Genomic DNA, 21,264 nt, shown 5'->3' on the forward strand with positions numbered 1-21,264 from the left:
TGATTCCATCATTTTACCCACTACCGATGTCAGTATTTGCACAGTTAATTCATCCACCTTATTACGGATACTCCTTGCATTAAGACACAAAGCCTTCAGGCTTGTTTTTTTAACACTTTTTGTCCTTTTAGAATTATGATGTAGTGTGGCCCTTTTTGTTTCTTGCCTTTGTTTACTCGGCCTTCCACTATTGCTTTTTACCTTTCTACCATCTGTTTCTGACTCCATATTACTTCGCCCTGTCTCGCTGCATAGGTTCCCATCCCCCTGCCATATTAGTTTAAACACTCCCGAACTGTATTAGCAAATGTTACCCCCCAAGTGCAGACCGTCCCTTTTGTACAGGTCCCACTTCCCCCAGAACTGGTTCCAATGTCCCAGGAATTTGAATCCCTCCCTCTTGCACCACTGCTCAAGCCACGTATTTATTCTAACTATCCTGCTCCCTCTACTCTGATTAGCACGTGGCACTGGTAGCAATCCAGAGATTACTACCTTTGAGGTCCTACTTTTTAAATTTAACTCCTAGCTCCCTAAATTCAGCTTGCAGGACCTCTTCCCGCTTCTTACCTATATCGTTGGTACCTACATGTACCACGACAACTGGCTGTTCACCCTCCCTCTCCAGAATGCTCTGCAGCCACTCCGAGACATCCTTGACCCTTGCACCAGGGAGGCAACATACCATCCTGGAGTCTCGGTTGCGGGCGCAGAAACTCCTATCTATTCCCCTTACAATAGAGTCCCCTATCACTATAGCTCTCCCACTCTTTTTCCCGCCCTTCTGTGCAGCAGAGCCACCCATGGTGCCATGAACCTGGCTGCTGGTGTCTTCCCCTGGTAAGTCATCTCCCACAACAGTATCCAAAACGGTATATCTGTTTTGGAGGGAGATGACCGCAGGGGACTCCTGCACTACCTTCCTACTCTTGCCTTGTCTCTTGGTCACCCATTCACTATCTGTCCTAACCCTTACTTGCGGTGTGACCAACTCACTAAATGTGCTATCCAAAACATTCCCAGCATCGCACATGCTCCAAAGTGAGTCCATCCACAGCTCCAGTGCCGTCATGCGGTCTGTCAGGAGCTGCAGCTGGACACACTTCCCGCACACATAGTAGTCAGGGACACTGGAAGTGTCCCTAACTTCCCACATAGCACAGGAGGAGCATGACACGGGTCCGAGCTCTCCTCCCATGACTTAACCCGTAAATTAATTTACTTACTAAAATTTACTTAAGCACCAAATAGCTACTTAGTAGTTCGCTGCCAATTAAACCAATCTAAAAGTCAGTCTAAAAGAGAGTTATACTTACCAGTCGAACAGCCAACCACTTACCAGCTTGGCTATGACATCACCTCTTGATTTTGCACCCCTCTATCTTTGTCTGCAGCTGGTTGGGCTGGTCCGTATCCTACTCTCGCACTCCTTATCAGCTGCTCTAGTGACAGCACTGGTAGGAAAAACAAGGCAAAGCAGCCACCCCCACTTGCCCGAACTCACCCACTTACCAAACTCACGAATACCACTCTTTGCTGCTGTTCCGAGTAGAGCGCTTGCTTTGGGAGTCTTGTCCCCCTCACCTTTTATAGGAGGCACTTGAAAAAAATATGATTTTAGTGCCCCAAAAAAAACAAAAACAAAAACTCTTCCTCCCAAAAGAGTTGGGAGTCTCGTGTCTGGCATGCGGACAATGTGGCCCTGCCCAGCGGAGCTGATCGGGTGTGGTCAGTGCTTCAATGCTGGGGATGTTGGCCTGGTCGAGGACACTAATGTTGGTGCGTCTGTCCTCCCAGGGGATTTGCAGGATCTTGCAGCGACATCGGTGGTGATATATCTCCAGCGACTTGAGGTGTTTTCTGTACATCGTCCATGCCTCTGAGCCATACAGGAGGCCGGGTATTACTACAGCCCTGTGGACCATGAGCTTGGTGGTGGATTTGAGGGCCTGGTCTTCGAACACTCTTTTCCTCAGGCGGCCGAAGGCTGCACTGGCGCACTGGAGGCGGTGTTGAATCTCCTCATCAATGTCTGCACTTGTTGACAAGAGGCTCCCGAGGTATGGGAAATGGTCCACGTTGTCCAGGGCCGGGCCGTGGATCTTGATGACTGGGGGGCAGTGCTGTGCGGCGAGGACAGGCTGGTGGAGGACCTTTGTCTTATGGATATTTAGCGTAAGGCCCATGCTTTCATGTGCGGAGCTCAGTACTTCCTCAGTACTGCTCTGGGAGTGACAGCCTAGATTTATGCGCTCAAGTCCCTGGATGTAATATTTCCAAGTTTGCTGATGACATAAAACTAGGTGGGATTGTGAGTTGTGAGGAGGATGCAAAGACGTTGCAAGGCGATTTAGATAGGTTGAGTGAGTGAGCAAACACATGGCAGATGCAGTAAAATGTGGATAAATGTGAAGTTATCCATTTTGGTAGGAAAAACATAAGGACAAAGTATTATTTAAATGGTGATGGCTTGGGAAGCGTCGATGTACAGAGGGACCTGGGTGTCCTTGTACACTAGGCATTGAAAGCAAACATGCCGGAGCAGCGAGCAGTGAGGAAGGCCTTCCTCATATGTTGGCCTTCATTGCAAGAGGATTTGAGTACAGGAGCAAGGATGTCTTACTACAGTTATACAGGGCCCTGGTGACACCGCACCTGGAGTATTGTGTGCAGTTTTGGTCTCCTTACCTAAGGAAGGATATACTTACCACAGAGAGAGTGCAGCGAAGGTTCACCAGACTGATTCCTGGGATGGCAGGATTGTCGTATGAGGAGAGATTGGGTCGACTGGGCCTGTATTCACTAGAGTTTAGAAGAATGAGAGGGGATCTCATTGAAACATATAAAATTTTGACTGGGTTGGACAGACTGGATGCGGGGAGGATGTTTCCCCGGGGCTGGGAAGTCTAGAACAAGGGGTCACAGTCTCAGGATACGGGGTAGGAAATTTAGGAGCGAGATGAGGAGAAATGTTTTCACTCAGAGGGTGGTGAACCTGTGGAATTCTCTACCACAGAAGGCTGTGGGGGCCAAGTCACTGAATATATTTAAGAGGGAGATAGATCGATTTCTAGAAACAAAAGGTATCAAGGGGTATGGGGAGAAAGCGGGAATATGGTGTTGAGATAGAGGATCAGCCATGATCATATTGAATGGCGGTGCAGACTCGAAGGGCCGAATAGCCGACTCCTGCCCCTATTTTCTATGTTTCTATGATCTTATCTTATTGAATGGCCGAGCAAGTCCGAGGTGATGAGTGGCCGAATCCTGCTCCTAATTCTTATGTTCTTAAAATCGGCAAGTAACTAAGGGTGGAGAGTAAGCAGGTATTAATCCTGGAGACGGACACTGGGGCAGGAGGAGGCCATTCAGCCCCTTGAGCCTGTTACACAGGAACATGAGGAGGCCATTCAGCCCCTCGAGCCAGTTACACAGGAACAGGAGGAGGCCATTCAGCCCCTTGAGCCTGTTACACAGGAACATGAGGAGGCCATTCAGCCCCTCGAGCCAGTTACACAGGAACAGGAGGAGGCCCATTCAGCCCCTTGAGCCTGTTACACAAGAACAGGAGGAGGCCATTCAGCCCCTCGAGCCTGTTACGCAGGAACAGGAGGAGACCCATTCAGCCCCTCGAGCCTGTTACACAGGAACAGGAGGAGGCCATTCAGCCCCTTGAGCCTGTTACACAGGAACAGGAGGAGGCCCATTCAGCCCCTTGAGCCTGTTACACAGGAACAGGAGGAGGCCCATTCAGCCCCTCGAGCCTGTTACACAGGAACAGGAGGAGGCCATTCAGCCCCTTGAGCCTGTTACACAAGAACAGGAGGAGGCCATTCAGCCCCTCAAGCCAGTTACACAGGAACAGGAGGAGGCCATTCAGCCCCTCGAGCCAGTTACACAGGAACAGGAGGAGGCCATTCAGCCCCTCGAGCCAGTTACACAGGAACAGGAGGAGGCCATTCAGCCCCTCGAGCCAGTTACACAGGAACAGGAGGAGGCCCATTCAGCCCCTCGAGCCTGTTACACAGGAACAGGAGGAGGCCCATTCAGCCCCTGGAGCCTGTTACACAAGAACAGGAGGAGGCCCATTCAGCCCCTCGAGCCTGTTACACAGGAACAGGAGGAGACCCATTCAGCCCCTCGAGCCTGTTACACAGGAACAGGAAACCCATTCAGCCCCTCGAGCCTGTTACACAGAAACAGGAGGAGGCCATTCAGCCTCTCGAGCCTGTTACACAGAAACAGGAGGAGGCCATTCAGCCCCTCGAGCGTGTTACACAGGAACAGGAGGAGGCCATTCAGCCCCTTGGGCCTGTTACACAGAAACAGGAGGAGGCCATTCAGCCCCTTGAGCGTGTTACACAGGAACAGGAGGCCCATTCAGCCACTCGAGCCTGTTACACAGGAACAGGAGGAGGCCATTCAGCCTCTTGAGCCTGTTACACAAGAACAGGAGGAGGCCATTCAGCCCCTCGAGCCAGTTACACAGGAACAGGAGGAGGCCATTCAGCCCCTCGAGCCAGTTACACAGGAACAGGAGGAGGCCATTCAGCCCCTCGAGCCAGTTACACAGGAACAGGAGGAGGCCATTCAGCCCCTCGAGCCAGTTACACAGGAACAGGAGGAGGCCCATTCAGCCCCTCGAGCCAGTTACACAGGAACAGGAGGAGGCCCATTCAGCCCCTCGAGCCTGTTACACAAGAACAGGAGGAGGCCCATTCAGCCCCTCGAGCCTGTTACACAGGAACAGGAGGAGACCCATTCAGCCCCTCGAGCCTGTTACACAGGAACAGGAGGCCCATTCAGCCCCTCGAGCCTGTTACACAGGAACAGGAGGAGACCCATTCAGCCCCTCGAGCCTGTTACACAGGAACAGGAGGCCCATTCAGCCACTCGAGCCTGTTACACAGGAACAGGAGGCCCATTCAGCCCCTCGAGCCTGTTACACAGGAACAGCAGGAGGCCCATTCAGCCCCTCGGGCCTGTTACACAGGAACAGGAGGAGTCCCATTCAGCCCCTCGAGCCTCTTACACAGGAACAGGAGGCCCATTCAGCCCCTCGAGCGTGTTACACAGGAATAGGAGGAGGCCATTCAGCCCCAGGAGCCTGTTCCGCCATTCAATGAGATCCGGGCTGATCTGTACCTTAAGAGAGGAATCTCGTTGCTGACCAGTGCTCCTGCTCTGACTCAGCCAATCGTGTGTCAGTCACGAGAAACCAGAGCCGGATTTCCCACAACTGCCGTCTCATCAGCTTTCGCTCTGTACTGTCCACGCGGGCGACGGAAGGGGAATGCAGAAGCAGTTTCATTCTCCTCTGACCATCCTGTAAAGCCACACAGCCTAGCGGGACGCCCCCTGCTGGCGCTGAGGTAGCTCGCGGCGGGGGGCGGGATAAGCTGGTCCACACATGCTACAACTGGCCACAAAACCTACCTGGGTTGGTCGGGTTTGTGGAGCTGTTGATCCGGTGTGGAGGGGAGCGGGTAGGTCCGAGGGCCTCCTCGTAGGACTGCTCCTGGGCACGGCCAAGGGGGCCATCAACCGGTCCAGGCAGCGGGCGGTCGAGGGGGTCGTTCAGCCCCGACTGCCCGACTCTCTTCCGCGGTTACACCCGAGCCAGGGTGTCCCTGGAGATGGAGCACGCGGTATCCACCGGTACGCTCACGGCCTTCCGCGAGAGGTGGGCGCCGGAGGGACTGGAGTGCATCATCACCCCCGGCAACCAAATTTAAATTTGATTTGAGTTTCCAAAAGTTTATTTCTTAATTTGTGCGTTTGCATGCCCTTGCTGAAAGGGGGCATCTGATTGTATGTTTTACACAAAATAGTTGGAGAGCTGTTGAGCTGGGAGTGGCTTAGCTACGAGACTCCCAAAGTACGCGTTCGGACACGACAAGCGAGCCTCAGGTGGGCAGAGGAAATGTTTCAAGGACACCCTGAAAGTCTCCTTTATAAAGTGCAACATCCCCACCGACACCTGGGAATCCTCCCTCAGTACCGCCCCTCCGACAGTGCGGCGCTCCCTCAGTACCGCCCCTCCGACAGTGCGGCGCTCCCTCAGTACCGCCCCTCCGACAGTGCGGCGCTCCCTCAGTACCGCCCCTCCGACAGTGCGGCGCTCCCTCAGTACCGCCCCTCCGACAGTGCGGCGCTCCCTCAGTACCGCCCCTCCGACAGTGCGGCGCTCCCTCAGTACCGCCCCTCCGACAGTGCGGCGCTCCCTCAGTACCGCCCCTCCGACAGTGCGGCGCTCCCTCAGTACTGCCCCTCCGACAGTGCGGCGCTCCCTCAGTACCGCCCCTCCGACAGTGCAGCGCTCCCTCAGTAGCGCCCCTCCGACAGTGCGGCGCTCCCGCAGTACTGCCCCTCCGACAGTGTGGCGCTCCCTCAGTACTGCCCCTCCGACAGTGTGGCGCTCCCTCAATACTGACCCTCCGACAGTGTGGCGCTACCTCAGTACCGCCCCTCCGACAGTGCGGCGCTCCCTCAGTACTGCCCCTTTGTCACTCCCTCAGTACTGCCCAAATGGAGAAGATTGAAGCCAGCGATGTTCTGGTCCGCCCACCTTCTAACTGACAGGAAATGCCAGGCTAACAGCTTTTCTGTGGCGTGTAATAATGGCTCTGTGTGTAAGCTGCATTGGGTGAGATTGCACTTCCTGTGAAAGCTTCGTATCACAGTCTGCTGACCGAACTGCGCTTTATTAAAACACCACTTCCTGCAACACCCTCTCCACACCTGAGTGAGTGCTGGTGTCATCGATGCAGCTTTAACAGGGGTGCCTGGAACGGAAAAACCTGGGAGTCTTTGAAGGTGGCTGGGCAAGTTGAGTAGACTTAAAAAGCGCCCTCAAGACAAAGTAGGCAGAGAGAAACTGTTCCCATTGGCGGAGGGGTCGGGAACCAGAGGAGACAGATTTAAGGTGATTGGCAGAAGAACCAAAGGCGACATGAGAAAAAGCTTTTTTACGCAGCGAGTGGTTAGGATCTGGAAAGCACGGCCTGAGAGGGTGGTGGAGGCAGACTCAATCGTGGCTTTCAAAAGGGAACTGGATAAGTGCCTGAAGGAATAAAATGTGCAGGGCTCCGGGGAAAGGGCGGGGTAGTGGGACTGGCTGAGGTGCTCTTGCAGAGAGCCGGCACGGACATGATGGGCCGAATGGCCTCCTTCTGTGCTGTAACCGTTCCGTGATTTCATTCGATACGGGATCCTGGGCTTTTTCAAAGAGTACAAAAGCAAGGACGTTATTGCTAAACCCTTTATAGATCACTGGTTAAGCCCCAGCTGGAGTATTGTGTCCAATTCTGGGCACCACACTTTAGGAAGGATGTCAAGGCCTTGGAGAGGGTGCGGAGGAGATTGACCAGAATGGTCCCCGGGGGATGAGGGACGTCAGTGAAGTGGAGAGACTGGAGAAGCTGGGGTTGTTCTCCTTGGAGCAGAGAAGGTTAAGGGGAGATTTGATCGAGGTGTTCGGAATCACGAGGGGTTTTGATTGAGTAAATAAGGAGAGACTGTTCCCAGGGCAGGAGGGTCGGTAGCCAGAGGGACACAGATTGATGATAATCGACGATGGAACCAGAGGGGCCGATGGGGAGAATGTTTTTACGCAGCGAGTTGATTGGGAACGCGCTGCCTGAAAGGGCGGTGGGAGCAGATTCAATAGTAACTTTCAAACCGGGAATCGGATAAATACTTGACGGGGAAACATTCACAGGGCTGTGGGGAAAGAGCAGGGGGGAGTGGGACTGATTGGATCGCTCGCTCACAGAGCTGCCACAGGCTCGATGGGCCCAATGGCCTCCTGTGCTGAACGATTGGCCGAATGGCCTCCTGGGCTGAACGATGGTCCGAATGGCCTGCTCCTGGGCTGAACATGGGCCCAATGGCCTGCTGGGCTGAACGATGGGCCGAATGGCCTGCTCCTGGGCTGAACGATGGGCCGAATGGCCTGCTCCTGGGCTGAACGATGGGCCGAATGGCCTCCTGGGCTGAACGATGTGGCCTCCTGGGCGGTGGGATTCTGTGATGCAGCTTTTCTTTTGTCAATGTTATCATTTGCAGCAGAGAGGGTGGGGTAGGGAGACATTGCTTGGAGCAGCCCTGTGGAAACATGTGTGCAGGGCTCAGATGAGCTGTGGTAAGTGGCTGTGACCTTGTGTAATGTGTGATTGGTTCTCAATTTCAGCAAAAAGCACTGAGATTCAGTTTCAGTTCCTGATATCGACGTCGGAAGGGAGCAGGGTGCCGGGACTGGCAAACACACACACACAAAAAAACAGCCTTCAAAGTTTTCGCAACACTCAAAGGTTGCACCAAGGTCCAAACAGACACACACACACACAATGTCTCCAGCAATTATATTCTGCGTCTTCCTGATGACTATCTCTGCCGGTAAGTCTTGCTAAATTCCCCCCCTTTGTAAAGTTCTACTTAGTGACGCGCGGGTTGAATCGATGTAACTTTTTTTTTGTGTGTTTTTCAAATACTTTTTAGATGTCAAACAAAAACTCAAGTTACACTTCTGACAGAACGTGTTGACTCTGAGCCCAGTTATATTTAACACAAATTGTGTCTGTTCGAACTGGGACCGGGAGAGAAATTGTTCCTCCCCCAAAATGAAACACATTCAACAAGAAAAAAAGTTAAACATTCCTGTTAACATTTACAAATTTTGCAATCTCACCGCGTGGAATTTGCACTGGGGGCAGGGAGACTGCTTCAGTTGGCACAATTAGTGGGTTCCTCTGGTTAAGCTTTGGAAAAACTTTTGTGTTACTGGAACAGTCGGCGATTTTCGTTTAGAATCGAAGGACATCTTTTCGGGAGGTTCTTAACAACTGAACGCATCTGCAATGCGTTGTTTGTCCAGCAAGATTATTTTCTAAATATTTATTTCTGTACGTCCGTGGAACATTAGCAGCCAGTCACAGAATGAAACAGTGCAGGAGAAGGCCACTCAGCCCATTATGCCTGTGCTGGTCCTTTGAAAGAGCTATCGAATTAGTTTTTAAAAATTTGTCCCTAGAATGTGGGCGTCGCTGGCAAGGCTGGCATTTATTGCCCATCCCTAATCGCCCCTCGAGAAGCTGGTGGTGAGCCGCCTTCTTGAACCGCTACAGTCCGTGTGGTGAAGGTGCTCCCACAGTGCTGTTAGGGAGGGAGTTCCAGGATTGTGACCCAGCGACGATGAAGGAACGGCCGATATATTCCCAAGTCGGGATGGTGTGTGACTGGGAGGGGAACGTGGAGGTGGTGGTGTTCCCATGGGCCTGCTGCCCTTGTCCTTCTAGGCGGTAGAGGTCGCGGGTTTGGGAGGTGCTGCCGAAGAAGCCTTGGCGAGTTGCTGCAGTGCATCTTGTAGACGGTGCACACTGCAGCCAGGGGGCGCCGGTGGTGGAGGGAGTGAGTGTTGAAGGTGGTGGGTAGCGTGTCGATCAGGCGGGGCTGCTTTGTCCTGGATGGTGTCGAACTTCTCGAGTGTTGTTTGAGCTGCAACTCATCCAGGCAAAGTGGAGAGTGTTCCATCACACTCCTGACTTGTGACTTGTAGATGGTGGAAAGGCTTTGGGGAGTCAGGAGGTGAGACACTCGCCACAGAATACCCTTCAGCCCCACTCCCCCTGCCCTTTCCCCACAGCCCGGTGAATGTTTCCCCGTCAAGTATTTATCCAATTCCCGGTTTGAAAGTTACTATTGAATCTGCTCCCACCGCCCTTTCAGGCAGCGCGTTCCCGATCACAACAACTCGCTGCGTAAAAACATTCTCCCCATCTCCCCTCTGGTTCCATCGTCGATTGTCGTCAATCTGTGTCCCTCTGGTTACCGACCCTCCTGCCCCCGGGAACAGTCTCTCCTTATTTACTCCATCAAAACCCCTCGTGATTCCGAACACCTCGATTAAATCTCCCCTTAACCTTCTCTGCTCCGAGGAGAACAACCCCAGCTTCTCCAGTCTCCCCGCATAACTGAAGTCCCTCATCGCTCAGAAATGACCCACTGATTGAGTTGGGTTCTGTGTGTCGAGGGAGCGGTTGGGATAATTAATATCTTTCAAACGGGGAACTGGATAAATACTCGAAGGGGAAACATTCACAGGGCTGTGGGGAAAGAGCAGGGGGGAGTGGGTGGGACTGATTGGATCGCTCGCTCACAGAGCCGGCACAGGCTCGATGGGCCCAATGGCCTCCTCCTGTGCGGTGTTGTTCTGTGATTCGATGTAATAGTGGGGCTTAGAGCGCTCTGTCTCACACACTTCCCTCAGACTCGGGTGGTACTGTTTATAAGAGATGATCATATCCAATATCCACGATTATCCGTGTTTAGGTCATCACCATTTCTCCTTATTGTTCCTCCCCATCACCCCCCCCAGTTCCCCCCCCAACCACCCCCACATTCAACTCCAGAGCTTTGTCTTTCAGTCTGGCCCTAAATCTGTTTTTGAAATCTGGTCACCGATTTCATCATCACTTCGGTCCGTCATCAGGCCTTTTGCAGTGATACAAATTTTTGCAGTCGAGTATCCCGCATTTGAGAACATCGCTGGCATCAGCACACCCGAAGTGCAATGGGCTAGCCTCATCCTGGGAGAACCACCTTCTTGATGGTTACTCCCCAATGCAAATTGTCTGTCTCTCTGTCTCGCTCTCCCTCTATCCCGTCTCTCTCTCTCTCGCTCTCTATCTATCACGCTCTACCTCTCCTCTCCCTCTCTCTCACTCTCTCTCTCTCTCTCTCTCTCTCTCTCTCACTCTCACTCTCACTCCCTCACTCTCCCTCACTCTCTATCTCTCCCTCAGTATCTCTCCCTCACTATCTCTCTCTCACTCCCTCTCTCACTCTCTCTCTTTCTCACTCTCTCTCTTTCTCACTCTCTCTCTCCCCCTCACTCTCTCTCTCTCCCCCTCACTCTCTCCCCCTCACTCTCTCTCTCTCTCCCCCTCACTCTCTCTCTCCCCCTCACACTCTCTCTCTCTCTCTCTCTCCCCCCCTCACTCTCTCTCTCTCTCTCTCCCCCTCACTCTCTCTCTCCCCCTCACTCTCTCTCTCTCCCCCTCACTCACTCTCTCTCTCCCCCTCACTCTCTCTCTCTCTCCCCCTCACTCTCTCTCTCTCTCTCCCCCTCACTCTCTCTCTCTCTCTCCCCCTCACTCTCTCTCTCTCTCTCTCCCCCTCACTCTCTCTCTCTCTCTCCCCCTCACTCTCTCTCTCTCTCTCCCCCTCACTCTCTCTCTCTCTCTCTCCCCCTCACTCTCTCTCTCTCTCTCCCCCTCACTCTCTCTCTCTCTCTCTCTCCCTCACTCTCTCTCTCTCTCTCTCTCCCCCTCACTCTCTCTCTCTCTCCCCCTCACTTACTCCCTCTCTCTCTCCCACTCACTCCCTCTCACTCTCACTCTCACTCCCTCACTCTCACTCCCTCACTCTCACTCTCTCACTCTCACTCTCACTCTCACTCTGTCTCTCTCACTCTCACTCTCACTCTCACTCTCACTCTCACTCTCACTCTCACTCCCTCACTCTCACTCCCTCACTCTCACTCTCACTCTCTCACTCTCACTCTCACTCTCACTCTCACTCTCACTCTGTCTCTCTCACTCTCACTCTCACTCTCACTCTCACTCTCACTCTCACTCTCACTCTCACTCTCTCTCTCTTTCTCTCTCTCTCTCTTTCTCTGCTCTCCTCCCCCCCGCCTCACACCTGCTCCCTGTTCTCTCTCTGTCCTCTCTGTTCTCTCCCTGCTCCTAAAAATTGCCCCAAAACACCGATGGGACCGACTGTTACAGACTGTTACACCTGGCCTACCCCTGTTCCTATTTCTTATGTTCTTACGTAAGTCACAGCAATAAATGTAAAATGTTGCACCTGAAATGTTTCTCCGTCAGATGTGTACCCCTCCCCGCTCTCTGTTCCCGTAGTGAGGGTTATTTCCCCAGACACTCGCACTTCTCCTTTTTAACTTCTGTGCGAAGGGAAGTTGTTGATTTAAACAGCCGTTGAACGCAGGAACATGAGAATACGGAGCAGGAGTCAGCCATTCAGCCCCTCGAGCCTGCTCCGCCATTCAATGAGATCATGGCTGATCTTCCACCTCAACTCCACTTTCCCGCCCGATCCCCATAATCCCTCGATTCCCTGAGAGTCCAGCCTTGAATATACTCAAAGACTGAGCCTCCACAGCCCTCTGGGGCAGAGAATTCCAAAGATTCACCACCCTCTGAGTTAAGAAATTTCTCCTCATCGCAGTCCTAAATGGCTTACCCCTTATCCTGAGACTGTGACCCCTGGTTCTCGACTCCCCAGCCCGGGGGAAACATCCTCCCTGTAACAAGGGCCAAGTGTCCTGTTTCCAAGTTGCAATCTCTCTGTAGTCCTAGTGAAGGATACAGAAGAGATTTACCAGGATGTTGCCTGGACTGGAGAATTTTAGCTCTAAGGAAAGATTGGATAGGCTGCGGTTGTTTTCTTTGGAACAGAGGAGGCTGAGGGGAGATTTAACTGAGGTGTATAAAATTATGAGGGGCCTGGATAGAGTGGATAGGAAGGATCTGTTTCCCTTAGCAGAGGGATCTTGCTATTGAGGGAGTGCAGCGAAGGTTCACCAGACTGATTCCCGGGATGGCAGGACTGACATATGAAGAAAGACTGGATCGACTAGGCTTATATTCACTGGAATTTAGAAGAATGAGAGGGGATCTCATAGAAACATATTCAATTCTGATGGGATTGGACAGGTTAGATGCAGGAAGAATATTCCTGATGTTGGGGAAGTCCAGAACCAGGGGTCACAGTCTAAGGATAAGGGGTAAGCCATTTAGGACCGAGATGAGGAGAAACTTCTTCACTCAGAGAATTGTGAACCTGTGGAATTCTCTACCACAGAAAGTTGTTGAGGCCAGTTTGTTAGATATATTCAAAAGGGAGTTAGATGTGGCAGTTACGGCTAAAGGGATCAAGGGGTATGGAGAGAAAGCAGGAATGGTGTACTGAGGTGAATGATCAGCCATGATCTTATTGAATGGTGGTGCAGGCTCGAAGGGCCGAATGGCCTACTCCTGCACCTACTTTCTATGTTTCAACAACCAGGGGTAATAAATTTAAAGTAATTGGGGGGAGGTTTAGAGGGGGATTTGAGGGGAAATTTCTTCGCCCAGAGGGTGGTGGGGGTCTGGAACCCACTGCCTGAAAGGGTGGTAGAGGCAGAAACCCTCACCACATTTAAAAAGTACCTGGATGTGCACCTGAAGTGCCGTAACCTGCAGGGCTACGGACCGAGAGCTGGAAAGTGGGATTAGGCCGGGTGGCTCTTGGTCGGCCGGCGCGGACACGATGGGCTGAAATGACCTCCTTCCGTGCTGTAAATTTCTGTGATTCGATGATTGAAGATTCGATTGGCTCGAGGTATCAACAGGCCAAGGCGTCCATTAAGCAATGTCCCAGATAAATGCTGAACAAAGTCCGCCGATCTTTATCCAACTCGGTAAAACTGGTTACAGTAAAATAGTCATCAAAGGTGAAGTGTGCTTGGAGTGAATCTCCTCCCCACCTCTCCAGCGCTCCAACTCACCCTAGGTTAATCTCAGGAGAGCCGTCCGTGGAGAGTGACAGACACACCATTCTGTGTTCCCACCCGCCCCCCCCCCCCCCGTGTTCCATTTGGTAGGTGCAGTACAGGATCCCTGGTCGTTATTGGATCTCCCCACCCCAATTCCCTCTTCTCCTTTCCCCCATTTAACCCCTGTCCCCTCACCGCTCTAACCCAGGGGTCACTGGGCAGTGATCGGGAGCAGGAACCCTCTCTAACCCAGGGGTCACTGGGCAGTGATCGGGAGCAGGAACCCTCTCTAACCCAGGGGTCACTGGGCAGTGATCAGGAGCAGGAACCCTCTCTAACCCAGGGGTCACTGGGCAGTGATCGGGAGCAGGAACCCTCTCTAACCCAGGGGTCATTGGGCAGTGATCGGGAGCAGGAACCCTCTCTAACCCAGGGGTCAGTGGGCAGTGATCAGGAGCAGTAACCCTCTTTATCCCAGGGGTCATTGGGCAGTGATCAGGAGCAGGAACCCTCTCTAACATAGGGGTCACTGGGTAGTGATCAGGAGCAGGAACCCTCTTTAACCCAGGGGTCATTGGGCAGTGATCAGGAGCAGGAACCCTCTCTAACATAGGGGTCACTGGGTAGTGATCAGGAGCAGGAACCCTCTCTAACCCAGGGTTCAGTGGGCAGTGATCAGGAGCAGGAACCCTCTCTAACCCAGGGGTCACTGGGCAGTGATCAGGAGCAGGAACCGTCCCTAACCCAGGGGTCAGTGGGCAGTGATCAGGAGCAGGAACCCTCTCTAACCCAGGGGTCACTGGGCAGTGATCAGGAGCAGGAACCCTCTCTAACCCAGGGGGCACTGGGCAGTGATCAGGAGCAGGAACCCTCTCTAACCCAGGGGTCACTGGGCAGTGATCAGAAGCAGGAACCCTCTCTAACCCAGGGGTCACTGGGCAGTGATCAGGAGCAGGAACCCTCTCTAACCCAGGGGTCACTGGGCAGTGATCAGGAGCAGGAACCCTCTCTAACCCAGGGGTCACTGGGCAGTGATCAGGAGCAGTAACCCTCTTTATCCCAGAGGATACTGGACAGTGATTATTCCTGGAAACTCCCAACTTAGGCGCAAAACCTTTCTCCCTCCGCTCCATTATTTAAAACCTTCAGCGTGAATTGAGTTAGTTAAGTTTTTTCAGCTGTGGTAAGACTTCCCTTTGTAGCTTCTGCACCCCCAGCTTCCTGTTGAAATGTGAAATACTAACCACTCGATAAACGTTTACATCTCCGGGAAATGTCTGTTTGAAAGATGCTTTTTTGTGCTTATCCAATTGGGGGATGTGTGTGCTATAGGAATTGGAACATGTCATATGTTCAACTGTCATTGTAACCTATGTATAAACTGACCTTTGTTGTACACCGTGAGAACACTGACCACTAGGTGGTGCACTTGTGGGAGACACTCCTAACCTGGACTTTCAGGTATAAAAGGGGAAGCTCCACCCACCACCTCCACTTCAGTGCTGGCCAATAAAGGTAACTGGTCACAGAGTGACATTCTCTCAAGTATGGGCCTCGTGTGCATTTGTACTGTATAGTAAGGACATATTATTGGCGACGAGAAACTGGGATTTAAACCACGCGAGCATGGCCTCTAGCAGCACAGACGAGAGGTACTGTGTCGGTGATGATTGGGATGATTTTATTGAGAGACTACAGCAAAGTTTTGTCACCAAGGAATGGTTGGGACAGGATTCGGCCGATAAACGCAGGGCTCATCTCCTGACGGTTTGTGGATCCAGGACGTACTCCCTGATGAAGAAACCGCGAACAAGACTTTTGAAGAGCTCAGTAAGTTGATCGGGGAACACTTTAAACCGGTGAGCAGCATGCACATGGCGAGACACCGGTTTTACACGCACCGGCGGCGAGAGGGGCTAAGCATTCCAGACTGGCGAGCCTATGTAAGTTCCCAGATGCATGCAGAGCGGAGATGCTGCGAGACTTTTTTATTGAGGGCTTCGGGCACGCTGGGGTTTTCAGGAAACTGATTGAGACCAAAGTCTTGACCCTGGAAACGTCGGCTTTGATGGCCCAGACATTTATCCCAGGGGAGGAAGAGACCAGAATGATGTTTGACAAAAATCTTGGTTTAAATGCAGCAAATGGACAGGGAGTCAACATGGTTAACGCGGCACACAGTTCTCCAGGCAGACAGGGGCAATTGGACATGCCCGAGCATGTAGTCGAACCCAAAGGGGGAATTCAACAGAGACAATGGCTAGCTGAACGGCGATTCATGCCATCGCAAGGGACAATGGGGCCATCAACACCTGTCAATGGTGCGTTTAAGGACAGTTACAGAGACAGTCAGAGACGATCGACTGGTAATGGACCTTTGGTTTCCAACAACGGCTCATGTTGGAGGTGTGGAGGCAAACACACAGCCAGAGCTTGCAGGGATCAGCAATATACCTGCAGAAACTGCAACGTCAGCGGTCACCTGCAGCCAGGTTGATGTACGAGGAGGATGGGCCAGATGTAAGCCCTATGAGGCCAAATGGAAGCTGAAGTTCAGCGAGTTCATGTGGAGCACATATACAGTTCATACACCAGGACGCCACCGATAATGATGAAAGTGCTCCTCAATGGCATCCCAGTATCAATGGAGCTAGACACAGGGGCCAGCCAGTCCCTGATGAGTATCAAACAGTTCGACAAGTTGTGGGCGTCCAAGGCCAGGAGGCCAAAATTATTGCCGATTGACGCACAGCTACAGACATGTACAAAGGAGATCATTCCGCTGCTAGGCAGCGCCACAGTAGTCATGACCCACAAAGATTCGGAGAACAGGTTGCCACTCTGGATTGTCCCGGGGCACTGCTGGGGAGGAGTTGGCTTGCTGTCATGAACTGGAAATGGGGCGATGTCAATGTAATTTCTTCTGTGGAGCGAATATCATGCTCACAGGTCCTGGACAAATTTGACTCACTATTTCAACCCGGCATTGGCACTTTCATGGGGGCCAAGGTAGTGATTCACACAAACCCGGACGCCAGAGCAGTACACCACAAGGCCAGAGCGGTGCCGTATGTGATGCGGGAAAAGATAGAAGGCGAATTGGACCGCCTGCTGAGGGAAGGCATCATCTCGCCAGTCGAATTCAGTGACTGGGCGAGCCCGATTGTGCCGGTGCTCAAGGCGGATGGGTCGGTCAGGATATGTGGCGATTACAAGGCCACCATCAATCGGGTGTCACTCCAAGACCAGTACCCGCTACCGAGAGCGGAGGCAAACTTTTTTCAAAATTGGACCTGACCTCAGCTTACATGACCCAGGAGCTGGTGAGTGAGTCGAAGAAGCTGACCACCATCACGACACACAAGGGGTTGTTTGAGTACAACAGATGTCCGTTCGGGATTCGCTCGGCCGCCGCGATCTTCCAACGAAATATGGAAAGCCTCCTCAAGTCGATTCCAAGGACGGTGATTTTTCAAGACGACATCCTCATCATGGGTTGCGATACTGAAGAACACCTCCACAACCTGGAGGAGGTGCTACGCAGACTGGACCGGGTAGGTCTTCGACTGAAAAAGGCGAAGTGCGTCTTCCTAGCTCCAGAGATAGAATTCCTGGGGATGAGGGTAGCAGCAGACGGGACCAGACCTACTGCGCCCAAAACGGAAACGATCCAGAGAGCACCCAGACTCCGTAACATGACGGAGCTGCGTTCGTTCCTGGGGCTCCTGAACTATTTTGCTAACTTTCTTCCCAAATTGAGCACGCTGTTAGAGCCACCACACGTGCTCCTACGCAAAGGTCGCGAAAGGGTCTGGGGGGACAGCCAGGAAAGGGCTTTTAATAGAGCACGCAATTTGTTATGCTCCGACAATCTGTTAACGCTATATGACCCATGTAAGAAACTTGTGTTAACATGCGATGCGTCGTCCTATGGTGTCGGGTGTGTGTTGCAGCATGTCAATGCCAAGGGTCAGTTACAGCCGGTAGCTTATGCCTCCAGAAGTCTGTCCCAGGCAGAAAGGGGCTACAGGATGGTAGAAAAGGAAGCGCTTGCATGTGTATATGCGGTAAAAAAAATGCACCAGTACCTGTTTGGCAGGAAATTTGAGCTGGAGACAGATCACAAACCCCTAACGTCCCTTTTGGCCGACAACAAGGCCATAAATGCAAATGCATCGGCCCGCATACAGAGGTGGGCACTCACGTTAGCCGCCTATGACTATACAATTCAGCACAGACCGGGCACTGAAAACTGCACCGATGCACTCAGCAGGCTCCCACTAGCCACCACTGAGGGGGCAACTGAGCATGCTGCTGAGATGGTCATGGCTGTTGAAGCTTTCGAAAGCGAAGGCTCACCCGTGACAGCCCGTCAGATTAAAGTCTGGACAAATAGAGACCCGCTACTGTCTTTAGTCAAGAAATGTGTCCTGAATGGGGACTGGGCAGCCACATACGGGGCATGCCCTGAGGAATTTAAACCATTTCACAGGCGCAAGGATGAACTCTCGATTCAGGCCGATTGCCTACTATGGGGAAACCGAGTAGTCATGCCCCAGATAGGCAGAGAGGTGTTCATCCGAGAACTCCACAATGAGCACCAGGGCATATTCATGATGAAGGCAATTGCCAGGTCACACGTTTGGTGGCCAGGGATAGATGCAGATCTGGAACTTTGTGTTCGCAGGTGCAACATGTGTGCCCAGCTGAGCAATGCGCCCAGGGAAGCCCCCCTTAGCCCCTGGTCCTGGCCCGCCAAGCCATGGTCACACATCCATGTGAACTACACAGGTCCTTTCATGGGAAAAATGTTTTTGGTTGTAGTAGACGCCTACTCCAAATGGATCGAGTGTGACATTCTCAATTCAAGCACATCCTCTGCCAAGTCTACGGGCAATGTTCGCTGCCCACGGTCTACCGGACATCTTGGTCAGTGCCAATGGCCCGTGCTTTACAAGCATTGAATTCCAGGACTTCACGGCAGGCAATGGAATTAACCATGTTAGAACGGCACCGTTCAAGCCGGCCTCAAACGGCCAGGCAGAACGAGCAGTGCAGATAATCAAACAGGGGATGCTCAGAATCCAAGGGAGTTCCCTTCAAAGCCGCTTATCACGCCTCCTGTTGGCCAATAGATCCCGACCACACTCGCTCACAGGGGTTCCACCCGCAGAGCTGCTAATAAAAAGGACGCTCAAAACCCGGCTATCCCTTATACACCCCACCATGAAAGAAATTGTCGAGAGCAGGCGCCAGTCACAATATCACTACCATGACAGGAATGCGAGGGCACGATGTACTGATGTCAATGACCCTGTCTTTGTCCTCGACTATGCTGCAGGGCCCATATGGCTCGCGGGCACTGTGATTGTCAAAGAGGGGAATAGGATTCTGGTAGTTAAACTTACCAATGGACAAATCTGCCGCAAACACGTGGATCAAACAAAAAGGAGGTTCAGCAACCCCATAGAAGAAGCAGAGGAAGAACACGATGTAAAGTTCACTCCACCACAGGTGACCGAACACCGGAACCAAAGGGAGGAGAGCCCAGTCACTGGGCAGTCCGGACAGGCCTGAGGCACCGCAAACAGCAGACACTCAGGCCAGCGCCCAACAACCGGAGCCCCAACTCAGGCGCTCTACAAGGGAGACTCAACCTGTGATCCCAATAAGACTTTGTAGGGGAGGTGATGTCATGTATTCAACTGTCATTGTAACACATGTATAAACTGACCTAAGTTGTACACCATGAGAACACTGACCACTAGGTGGTGAACTTGTGGGAGACACTCCTAACCTGGACTTTCAGGTATAAAAGGGGAAGCTCCATCCACCTTCTCCACTTCAGTGCTGGAATAAAGGTTACTGGTCACAGAGTGACCTCCTCTCAAGTATGGGCCTCGTGTGCATTTGTACTATATAGTAAGGACATATTGGAACACTCCCAGGGCAGGTACAGCACGGGGTTAGATACAGAGTAAAGCTCCCTCTACACTCCCATTAAACACTCCCAGGGCAGGTACAGGGGGTTAGATACAGAGTAAAACTCCCTCTACACTGTCCCATCAAACACTCCCAGGGCAGTTACAGCACAGGGTTAGATACAGAGTAAAACTCCCTCTACACTGTCCCATCAAACACTCCCAGGGCAGGTACAGCACAGGGTTAGATACAGAGTAAAACTCCCTCTACACTGACCCATCAAACACTCCCAGGGCAGGTACAGGGGGTTGGATACAGAGTAAAACTCCCTCTACACTGTCCCATCAAACACTCCAAGGGCAGGTACAGCACAGGGTTAGATACAGAGTAAAACTCCCTCTACACTGTCCCATCAAACAAATACTCTATAATTGTATTGGTGCCGATGACCAGGCTGGGGATTGTTTAATCTTCTGTCAATCTAAAGGCTGCTCAGACCCACTTTTGGCCGCACCTTGTTCCAGTTTCCTGATTGATCTGAGCTTGGGTCCAACTCTCCACTACCTAACCGGAGATTCTCGACCTTAAAGTTGGGGAGCGGGAGTGAGGAACATTGACGGTCTTGAGTTGGCCCTGAGGAACTTGATGTGATTGACACACACGGTCTATAACCAATCACAGTGAGGGATGTAGCCGAGCCCAGGGCCTGCTGTGAGCAATGTGGCCAAGGGATCTTGCCTCAGGTTTGCTGCCTTTGTCCCCATGTTCAGTGCTGGGCCCCGCGGCTAATGTATTTGCTTCATGAACTCTTTGGTTAAGCATTCATAGCAACACATTACTATTAAGAACTAGTTGATTTATTAGTGAAAGGGTTTAACAATCACACGACACATTATGAGTTCATCCACCAGGCTCACAACCACATGCCCCATCGTGAATCCCCCAAACCCAACTGGCCGGGGTTTTATTGAGTCTTGTGAACATCACGTGACTGGCTAAGCCACTCCCAACTCAACAGCTCTACAACTATTTTGTTGAAACATAAATCAAATGCCCCCTTTTGGCAAGGGCACTAGAAACCACAAATTAACGTTTTGAACATTAACGAAACCTTAAATCAAATTAAAATTTGGTTGCCGGGGGTGGTGATGCACTCCAATCCCTCCGGTGCCCACCTCTCTCGGAAGGCCGCGAGCGTACCGGTGGACACCGCGTGCTCCATCTCCAGGGACACCCTGCTCGGATGTAACCGCGGAAGAGAGGCAGGCAGTCGGGCTGAACGACCCCCTCGACCGCCCGCTGCCTGGACCGGCTGATGGCCCCCTTGGCCGTGCCCAGGAGCAGTCCTACAAGGAGGCCCCTCGGTCCTGCCCGCTCCCCTCCTCACAGGGTGCCCAAAGATCAGGAGTGTGGGACTGAAGTGCAACCAGAATTTGAGGAGCAGCCCCTTCAAATAATGGAAGAGGGGCTGCAACCCCGCACGTTCAATAAAAACATGGAACATGGAGACTGCAGAAATTGCAGGCGGCCTGGGAGTCCGTGAACCGACTTAAAAACTGATTGCACGGGACTGCTCCGTGCAACACCCTCCAAGGCCAAATCCCCAATAAATAGAGGGAGGACTCCCGCGTAGAGAGCACTCCATTGGGGACCCCCGCCTCCTTCCTTCGGCAAGATGGTGCTCCATGGCGTATCCGGACGGCAGACGAGGATGGCAAGGTGGAGAGTGTGCAGGAGCAGCCCGTACAGGAATCCCCTCCACGCAGAACTGAAAGGCACGGAGG

The 21,264-nt window shown here is 52.4% G+C and overlaps 1 protein-coding gene across 1 annotated transcript in view; it reads left to right on the plus strand.

The window, feature by feature from the left end:
* Positions 1 to 6,775: 6,775 nt before the first annotated feature.
* LOC139250055 (macrosialin-like) overlaps positions 6,776 to 21,264 on the plus strand; it is a 32,765-nt gene continuing 18,276 nt past the window's right edge. Inside the window, exons 1-2 of the mRNA XM_070872629.1 lie at positions 6,776 to 6,925; positions 8,192 to 8,397. Coding sequence (XP_070728730.1) covers positions 8,349 to 8,397 — 49 coding nt within the window. The 5' untranslated portion in view covers positions 6,776 to 6,925; positions 8,192 to 8,348. The remainder of the gene's footprint in view (positions 6,926 to 8,191; positions 8,398 to 21,264) is intronic.

Source organism: Pristiophorus japonicus, unplaced genomic scaffold (assembly GCF_044704955.1).
Source record: "Pristiophorus japonicus isolate sPriJap1 unplaced genomic scaffold, sPriJap1.hap1 HAP1_SCAFFOLD_342, whole genome shotgun sequence".
Lineage (NCBI taxonomy): Eukaryota > Metazoa > Chordata > Chondrichthyes > Pristiophoridae > Pristiophorus > Pristiophorus japonicus.